The 9,700-nt window shown below is 55.8% G+C and overlaps 1 protein-coding gene across 1 annotated transcript; it reads left to right on the top strand.

Annotated features, from left to right (window-relative positions):
- The first annotated feature begins 570 nt into the window (after positions 1–570).
- On the top strand, positions 571–6,231 carry TOB2 (transducer of ERBB2, 2). Its single transcript, XM_086469518.1, has 2 exons — positions 571–614; positions 5,104–6,231. Exon 2 carries the CDS (start codon positions 5,190–5,192, stop codon positions 6,219–6,221), a length of 1,032 nt encoding a protein of 343 aa, XP_086325644.1. The 5' UTR covers positions 571–614; positions 5,104–5,189; the 3' UTR covers positions 6,222–6,231.
- Positions 6,232–9,700: the final 3,469 nt, after the last annotated feature.

Genomic DNA, 9,700 nt, shown 5'->3' with positions numbered 1-9,700 from the left:
CTTCCCCTGGCGCCCAGAGTCGGGGCACCCCCCGGTGCCTGGCAGCTGGCAGAGCCCACTCCTGCTGCTGCCGCCCCGGCAGCGTGCGGAGGGGAAAGAAAAAAAAAAAAAAAAAAAAAGAGAGAAGAAAAAAATATATTAAAAAAAAAAAACATCAAACGGGAGAAAACGGAGAATTAAAGCACCCGCCGTCCCCGGGGCGCTGCAGGCGGCGGGGCTGTGCGGTAGGCGAGGGGAGGGGGAAGTAGTCCCGGCCCGCCCTCCACGGCCGCATCACGCTGGGCGGGAGCGCGGATCCCTGCGCGGGGTTGCTAAGGGTGAAAGTTTGCCGTGAGTTGGCTCACTTGGGGCCAGGGCGCGGGCGGCTCCGGGCCGGCGGGGCGAGGCGTTGGCGGCGGCGACGACACAGGCACCGGCACCCGCACCCCCATCTCCGGGCGTTCTCCACCAGCCTCCGGCCCGCGCCGCAGCCCTCGGCCCGCCCCGCGGAGGAACCGCACCGCCGGGGATAAGGAGAGGGAGGGGACGGGGCAGAGACCCACACGGAACGCCCGGGCTCTGCCGGCAGCGCCCACCAGCCCCCGACGACCGCCGGCCCTGGAGCCGAGGACGAAGTAAGTGGGGCCGTGGGTTTTTTCCCTTCCCTCCTTCTCGGGCCGCATCCCCCCAGTCCGCATCCCCCCAGACCGCATCCCCTTTGTGGGCTCGGCTTGAGGGGGCTCATCGTCCCCATCCCCGCCCGGGGGACGTAATGCAACCGTTCGTGGAGCGACCGTGCGGCTGTCGGCCCCCGGCGGGGATTAATGGGGCTTCAAAGTGTGTGTGGGGGTGGGGTGTGAAAGTCATTGGGTCGGTGACGCTTTGCAATGCCCCAGTTCACCATTTTGTTCGGGTCCGTCCCCCCTCCCCAGTCTGATGGGGGGGACGGGGGCGGGGTGCAGCTCAGCCTCGAAAAGGGCAAGTTGTCCCGGGGGCGGCGGCGGGCGCTCTGGGCTGCCGGCGGGGCGGGGGGGGGGGTGGGGGTGGGGGGGGAAGAGAAGAGGGGGTGTCGCTGGGGTGTCTCCCTTCCCGCACGGCGGATCCAGCCCCCGCGGGCTCCGGGGGAGAGAAGGCCGGCGACAACAAAGGGGTTGGGCTGGGCTGGGCGCCGCCGGACCCTCTCTCGGCGGAGAGGCCCTGCTTCCCCGGCGCGGGGGGCGGGGAGGGGAATGGGGGCGCCCGGCTGAGGTGCCCTTCGCGGGCACGGCCGCCCCTGGGAAGGGAAGGGGTCATGCGGCTGCGGGGGAAGGTCAGGCCTGGGGTTTCCTCCTTCGGGAGAAGGTGGCGGGGGAGCGGTGGTGCTGCACCCCCTTCCCCCAGCACCCCGATCCTGCAGGCTTCGGGGACCTCCGCGGTGCCCCGCCGGGTGTGCAGGGCCAGGAGCTCGCCCTTGGTTGGGGGGGGGGGGGGGGAAGCGCCCCTCCGTAGAAGGGCTGTTTTGGGGACTTTGTTTGCGACCCTGCGTGCCTCACCGGGAGGAGGGGGACGGACACGACGAACACGGGGCTTGTCGCCTCCTGGGCTCCGTCCCGCAGCCGTGGGGCGGAAGGAGGCGGCTGTGGGGTGGGGACGCGCCTCCCCGTCCCTGCCGAGAGGGAGGGGAAGGGAAGAAGCGGGCGGCTGCCCGGCGGTGCCGAGCGCCGGGCCGGCGGGGCGTGTTCCCCGCCGTGGGCAGCGCCGGGGCGGGCGGGCCGCCAGGGCGCATGTGCCGTGGAAAATTTTGCGCCCTGCCCCGCCGAGCGGCGCGCCGGGCCGGGCTGGCCGCGGGGGGCGACGGGAGGTGTAGTGTCGGGGAGAAGTAGGTCGCGGGGTGGTGAAGGGGGGCGAGGACTACAACTCCCAGAGTGCCCCGCAGCCGTGGGGTAGGGGGTAGAGGAACGGAAGGTGTCCGGTCGGGTCACCAGAAATGGCCATTCTCTCGGGGAGGGCGGGGGTCTGGCGGCTGGTCGCTTGCTGCGGGTGCGTCCCCTACAGGGCCGCTCGCCTCGAATCGGGGGGGGCCATTCCGCCGCCCGGGGAGAGGGGGAGGCTGTAAAAGGGGCCCTTGTTCCGGCCGGGTGTGGCCTGCTGTGGGACCACAGGTCGTCGTGGCAGCCACTGGAAAGGCCGCTGGTGAGGGTGAGGCGGCAGCCAGCCGGTTCCCCGGGGGCCAGCCCTCTCTCCGGAGCTTGGAGGGGTGCTCGCAAGGTCACCCGCCGTGTTTGCGTAGCGGGGAGGAGAGGGCATCGTTCCCCTGTTTGCTCTTCTCTGATGCAAGTGGTTATTTGGCCTCTCTCCTTCAGCGCGTCGGTGTGCTGATAAACGGGGGGGTCTGAGGGGGACCCTGCGTTCCCTCCGCACAGCCCTTTGTTCCCTGCCGGCGCCTCGGTGTTCTGCCCGTGGCCCAGTAAGCCTTCACTTGGGAAATGCTGGCGATGTGGGCAAGCCTCTCGTCATGGAAGTCCTGTCCATAATACCTTTTACAATTGATATTGACTTGTTTCCTGTCTTGGAGCCATGCTGCTTCAGCTGTTTTGTTTTTTTTTTTTCTTTTTTTTTTATTACTACATTACCACATTTTGGTGCAGTAGAAGAAGGTTGAGGGGGTCCTGCTCGAGCACATCTTATCGTGTCAACAACCTGAAGAGTCAGTGGTACCTCTGACTTTCTGTGCCTTCTGCAAGTATTTGCTGTATGCAGTATCTTGGCAGCTGTTGGTATTATTAGGCTAATTAACTCTTCTTTTTCATCTTCAAGGTACAGAGTATTCCCCTTTTAGGAAGGGGAAGTACTTCTTAAAGAAAAAGGAGGAGGCAATGATTTATAATTGTCTCCTCACTGTCTTCTGCAGAAGATTGATGAGGATGTGGGCTCCTCAAAGTATCTTGAGGCATTTGTGTTGCAAATAGGGTGGTAACAAATTTAGGCCTTTGTTCCTTTACCAATCTGTAATTTCTGATTTCTTAATAGATTTTGCTTCTGGATTAGAATGAGACATGAGATTAAAAGATTTACTAACTGGCTCTTCTCTTCCTGCTTAATTTGCTGGGATCCCAAGCTGTCCTCTCCCTTGGGTGCCTCAAAGCCAGAGGAGTGAGGGCTCTGTGCAGTCTCCCCCTGAGGTAGTATGGGCCGTATGAGCTCTTGTTAACATTTAGGTGAGCTCTTTCAGGGGTTTGCTTCTTGCTATTTTTGCTGGAAAAGGCTCTGTCTCCACGCCGTGGCGCTTGCCTTCTGAAAATGGCTTCTCCTTGCTGTTCTCTGAAAAACTCTGGTTGCTTATTTCTTTGGTGTTTGTCTGTTCTTATTTGAACTTGGTCAGGTCTCGGTGACCTACCAAAAGTTGTTATGCTAAAGTAATTCCTTAAACCAGGTTTTAAAGGCAAGACTTCTTTCCTTCTTTTCCATCCCCTTGTTCCTGTGTTTTTTTCCTTGTTGCTGAGTCAGTCCTGAAGGGGATTCCTTCCAGAACTGACCACCTTGTTGGTGGACTTGAGGTGTGGGATCTGCTTATGGTTACTGTCGTCCTGAAGCCAAGCCTCTGAACTCGGACTAGTGCAGAAAAAGCATAGAATGTACACCCCCTTTTTTTGTCTTGTAATAAAGCCTCAAATACTTGAGGGTTTCTTTAAAATTTATTTAATCCTTCTTGTCCACTAAACTAGACCAAGCAAACAAGTCTGGTCAGTTCTTTCTTCTTCCTGACCTAGGCCAGCGTGGATACCTGGTTGTGCTCCTAGATTCCCGGTTTTTCAGGGGAATGCTGACACCATATGTTTGTACTTCATCCCCACCCCCAAATAATTGGTGCAAGTCGTAAACATCGGCTTGAGTGCTGCAAGAGAGCATCCCCGAAGCCCATTTTAGGAAGACAGTTGAACACGGTGTGTCTGTTTGAGCAAGGTGAGCAGCTGAAGACAGAGCGGCCTCTGACTAAGCTGCCAATTAAAAACTGGATATTCTGCTTCCCCCTGGAGAGGCGTGGAGGCTACTGGTAGTGTGCTTCCTCTTAAAATATCTGTGGGATTTGTTTTCTTGGGATGGGTGACAGAGCGTGGTCCTGACCTACCTGGGGTTTTTTTTGTACCCAGACGAATGTTGTTGGCAAATCTGTGTATAATGGGAGAGTTGAGTGTTGTGGCTTTGCGTTGTGCTTTTGTGGGTTCTCTCCATTTCAGAGACTTCCTCGGGAAGGAGGATTACTTCAGTCTTTGGCAAGCAGTTTCAGGGTTGTTTTTTTTTAAGTAGGTACCTGATCCTAGCAGAGCTCATCTTCCCTCTGTGCAGGGATAAAGGATGTGAACTGTATTGGACAGGCTGTTGGCAGGCGTGTGTTTTGTGACCCCATGCACATTTCCTGTCCCCCTTTCCCCCCCAGTTTCCAATTAAACTGGGATTTTAGGCTTTTAGCTAGACAGAGCCTCAACTGGGTACGCTTAATAAGATATATGTCTGCCAGTCAAGGGGATAGTAAACACAGGCTGGCAGCTGGTGCCTCGGCACCCTCCCTCGCTCCTTCTCATCCCTCCTGCGCTTGTGCCAGCAGGACATGGCACCCGGCGCGACCACCCGGTCTCCCAGCGGAGGGGCTGGCCCTGCCGTCCTGAGCGCGAGCGGGTCTCCTCACGGGCTGCCGAGTGAGTCACGAGGCTGTTCAGGTGATGGGCTGCTGTTCTGGGGAGGCTGGGATAGGTGAGCCGTGCTGGCAGTGGCCGGGTGCCAGGGCAGAGAGAGGTGTCATAGCTGTGCTGAAATAGCTCTGCCAGAGCAGGCGGTCAGCCCGCTGGGTTTCGGCAGCGGTATTGGCAGTGAGGTGGGTATAAGGTACGTACCTGTGTGTGCGGGTGGTAGCTACCGCCTGGTTTCTTCTGTAGAGGAGCAAGGAGACTGCTCCCTACCAGCATCTCTCTGTTTTGAGGGCCAGTAGATTTGGGGTGACTCTCCTAGAGAGCATCGCTGCTTGTTAGTGTTTGTGAAAACTGCTCATTCCGCTGTTGTTAATGAAAAAGCGCGGCTGTTCATCTCAACAGGTGGGAAGTTGTTGTGTTCTCTTGTCTTCACCCATCCTTTTCTCTCTTTCCCTAGGTCTGTTTGGAGCCAAACCTTGTCTATGCGTGTGTCATTTTGTCTCTTTTAATACACTGCCCTGACTTGCTTGCTGCGAAGGGAGTATGCATCTGGAGATCAAAGTTGCTCTTAACTTCATCATCTCATACCTGTACAACAAGCTTCCTCGGAGGCGGGCAGACCTGTTTGGTGAGGAGCTAGAGCGCCTGCTGAAGAAGAAGTATGAGGGTCACTGGTACCCAGAGAAGCCTCTGAAGGGGTCTGGCTATCGCTGTGTTCATATCGGGGAGACGGTGGATCCGGTGGTGGAGCTGGCGGCCAAGCGGAGCGGGCTGGCCGTGGAGGATGTGCGCGCCAACGTGCCGGAAGAGCTGAGTGTCTGGATCGATCCTTTTGAGGTTTCCTACCAGATTGGCGAGAAGGGCTCTGTTAAGGTCCTCTACCTGGATGACAGTGAGGGCTGCAGCGCCGTGGAGCTGGACAAAGAAATCAAGAGCAGCTTCAACCCCGACGCCCAGGTATTTGTCCCCATCGGCAGCCACGACAACTCGCTGTCCAATTCTCCGTCCCCCTCCTTCGGCCAGTCGCCTAGCCCCACCTTCATCCCTCGCTCTGCCCAGCCCATCACTTTCACCACTGCCACCTTTGCTGCCACAAAGTTTGGCTCTACCAAGATGAAGAAGGGCGGAGGAGCCGGAGGAGCTGGAGGAGGGGGCGGTGGAGCAGGGGCTGGGCAGCAGCCGAGGATGGTCAGGTCTCCCACCACCAACCTGCTGAAACACAAGGGCCTCTCCCTGTCTATGCACTCTCTGAACTTCGTCGGCAGCGCTGGGAGCCAAGCCCCGCAGTCGCAGCTCTCCCCCAACGCCAAGGAGTTCGTTTACAGCGGCGGGTCGCCGGGAGCCAGCAGTCTCTTCTTCGATGGCGTTGCCAGCGAGAGCCAGGCCAGCAGCATCCCGCCAGCGTCGCAGTTCAACACCGGCACGGGTGGTACCTTTGACATGGCTCAGGTCTTCGGTGGCAGCACCAACAGCCTCTTTTTGGAGAAGTCTCCCTTCGTGGAAGGACTCAGCTACAACCTGAATGCCATGCAGTATCCCAGCCAGTCGTTCCAGCCTGTCGTCCTGGCCAACTGAACACGAGGAAGGAGAGTATTTTGGGGTGGGGAGGGAGGGGGGGGAAACAAGAACAAAACAAACAAACAAGAGGGAGGAAAAAGAAAAATAGAAATATACAGAAAATATTCAAATCTTATAAATATAGCTTCTTGGGAAAAGAGAGAGCCCAGTGTTGTTGCGCTGTGCTGGCAACGCTCCTGAAGCACTGACTTGTTTTTTAACTCAGTCCCTGTGCTTTTTTCCTACTCACTTTTTTACTCCTTAAATGAGTCTTGGAATTTTCTCGGTTTGTGTTCCCCCTTCCCTCGCCCCAGCCCAGGACTGGTGCAACCATAGGTCGCGATGCTCCTGATTCCCTGCACCCCCTCCCAGCGCTGGACACGGGGCCCTTCCACCTGGGTGTAGGGATGTCGTCTTCGTACCACCTCGCTGGAGGAGGGACACGGGGAGGATGAGTCAGTGTCGGTGCAGACACACACACTCTTGTTGCGTGCTAGCCAGAAATGGGTGGGTGAGCTTGATTTTTCTGTTACGGCTCTGCGTGTAGACGGAGAGCATCTACTGTGCCCACGGGCGTAGACCGTTGTGCTGTTGTTGCTCCAGCCCGGGCTGGCGTCAGCTATTCTGTCTGTCTGCTGAAAAGCACTAACTCTTCTCCTTGACCGCCTCCCAGCACGTAGCAGGGAGGGCAGAGCGTTACTGTGAAATGGCTTCTGCTCCCTTCCTCGTCTGCACTTCCAGCCGCGGCTGCAGGAGGACAAGCGCTTTGAACTGCGTGACTCTGGTTATCGTCCCCTTCTGCGTGTGAGCGAGGGGGCCTTCCCTGTGGTGTAGAAACACCGCCCGCCTGTCGCTGTGGCTGCGGGGGGTGGTGCTGAGCCAGGTGGCCCCATTTGGATCCTGCCCCAGCTTCCTGGACGTTCTCCCCGGCAGCAGGGGCCGGTGTCTACCTGGGGTGGCCTCTGAGGTCTGAGTTCTCATTCCCTGCTCTGAATTCATCTTCTTGTCTCAGAGAGGGAGTTCCTTCATTTTTAGTTAGCGAGGCAGCACTACTTCCGAGGAAGAGAAAGGGCTATGTTGAAGCTGCTATTTTGAGGGGTAGCGTAAGGGTTTGTACTTTGAGCCAGGTATACGCCTGACTAAATCTCCTCCCCTGCCCTTCAGGAGGAGCAGGAGGAGGTGGCTGATTTGGTGCGGAAGGGAAGCGCCTAGCGTAAACTCATCGTTCCAGCCAGATCATGTCAGCATGGATGGCGGCAGGCTTTGAGCAGAGCAGGGACAGGCCTTCCAAAGGCTAGCTGCCGTCCAAGCTTGTGAATGTACAGTGCCTCCCCGCTGCAGGGCTGGGACCTGGGAATGTCCCTGCAGCCTTCCCTGGCATGATGTGCTGCAGTCGGGTGGTAGCGGCTTTGCAGCTGGGTCGCTTCTGCATCAGGGACTCCAAAACCCACCTTCACGGGAAGCCGAAGGAGGGCTGCTCCTTGCCCAGGCAGGGTGGAGGCTCTGTAGGTGGGAAGGAGGTCTCCTTGGAGGCTGTTGTGGGAGTACAGAAGCGTGCAAAGTGGAGAGAGATGGAGATGATGAGACTCCAGTCTTTGAAGTTCTCAGTTTAAAAGGAAAATAAGCTTTTTGCTGCCTCCCAAACTTGAGGTTTGGTTTTCTTTTAATGATGTCTCTGGAGCACCCTCTGAAACCCACTTCTCCTATATCTGTGCTCTTTCGAGATATCCCTGTTTCAGGGGAGATGGGCTTGAACTTCTGCTTTTCCTGCTCCCTTCCTTCGAGCTGAGACAAAGGCACTCCAGCCCTCTTGTAGTTGTGTTGCCAATGAGCCTTTGCAGAGGTAGCGGAGCTGCCCCAGGGAGACTGCCACTGCCCGGAGCTCTTTCAGCAGAGTTTCCAGCGCACCCTTCCCCTCGCTGGGGGTTTGGGGGAGTTACGGTCCCAACCTCGTGCCCAGTGTGGGTTCCCGAGCAGGCTGCTTGCCATCAAGCTACGACCAACGTGGCGAGTGGGCGAGGAGAGCGGAGCCCAGCTAGCTTCCCCCAGACCGGCACCCGCAGCCTCAACCCTGCAGGTTTCCAGATGAGGACAAACTGCTGAGGAAGGGACAAGCTGTTGGGTTTCCTTTTTTTTTTTTTTTTTTTAAATTTATTTTTTTTTGAAACACACCCCCCCCCCCCTTACAAATGTTACCACTGCCATCCCATCCTTATCCCGGGAGTGTGCTGAGTGCCAGCCCGCTTGCCACACTGGACTTGAGGGGTGCTCAGCCCCTGATGGCAGGACCCGGTCCAGTTGCTCCCCACTGTCCCCGCATCTGGCAGAGCCACCCGCGAGCCGCTGCCGCGGGACAGCGTGCTTTCCTCCGGTGCAGGGAGGGAGAGGAGAGGTGGGGACGCCCCCCAGCCACCCGCTTATGTGTGTGAAGCTTTGATGCCACTTTGCCCTGCCACACGTATTAAACCTGCTTTAAAAATCGCGGTGTGAGTGGAAGGAGGTGAAGAGGAGGGACCAACCTCTTTGTGTCTTGAAAGGAAAAAAGCGTGCTTCAGAAACGTTCCTCCAGTGTCAGGCGGCAATGGAAACTAATGGCCTTTTCAGGTCTTTTCTAGTCTTGGATGTAGGCATTCAGCTTCAATTTTATTTTTTAAAAACCTGCACTAATTCACCTGGTTTCTTAGGAAGAGAAGAGAGAAATTTTTTTTTTTAACTTTTATTTTTTATGGGTTTGTGTTCTTTTTGTTGATGTCCGTTTGTATTGAATAATTTGCTACATTTGTAAAATGTAAGAGGTATATATAATATATGTATATTTCTAACGTAAAAAAAACTGTAATTTTTTTCTTTTCAAGATTTTTTCTTAAAAAGAGGAGAGAAAAAAATATTTTTTCAGGAAAAAAACTTTAAAAAAAAATAAGTGGTGAAGATTCCTTTCTCCCTACTCAGCCTCCCTCCTTTCCCTCCCGCCCCTCTCTGAGGAGTGAATCGACAGTTGCCTTGTGGGAGAGGAGTGAAAGAGGACAAGTCTGTATGTCTCCGAGCGGAGGGTTTCTGTGTGTGCTCTGCTTGGGTTTCTTTCTGAGAAGGGGGCTACTGAGAAGGGGAACCAGGGGGTTGCTGTCTTTTTTTTTTTTTTTTTTTTGGGTCTTTTTTTTTTTCCTTTAGCGAAGGAGGAATACAATCAAGAGTTTTGTATTCAGAATGTTGTGCAATATTTTGGAACGGGACATTGGTGTGTCTAGAGATTTAGTTAAAAACAAAACAAACAAAAAAAAAACAAAAACAAAAAGGTTGATCAAATCTGTACAGTTTCTATTGTTCCAGATTTTTTTAAGTTTGTATTAAAAGCATGATATAATAACTGGTTGTCGTGTGGTGTGTGCTCAGTGGGGAGAGAACACCTCAGCCGTGCCTTTTCTGGGTGAGGAGGGACCCGGCTGCCTATCCTGCCCACCTTCGGATGATCCGGTGCTTGAATCTTACTCTTGCCGGCG

Source organism: Leptosomus discolor, chromosome 1 (assembly GCF_034619465.1).
Source record: "Leptosomus discolor isolate bLepDis1 chromosome 1, bLepDis1.hap2, whole genome shotgun sequence".
Taxonomy (NCBI): domain Eukaryota; kingdom Metazoa; phylum Chordata; class Aves; order Leptosomiformes; family Leptosomidae; genus Leptosomus; species Leptosomus discolor.
The sequence above is the reverse complement of the archived record's forward strand: the minus strand, read 5'-3'. Positions and strand labels throughout refer to the sequence as shown.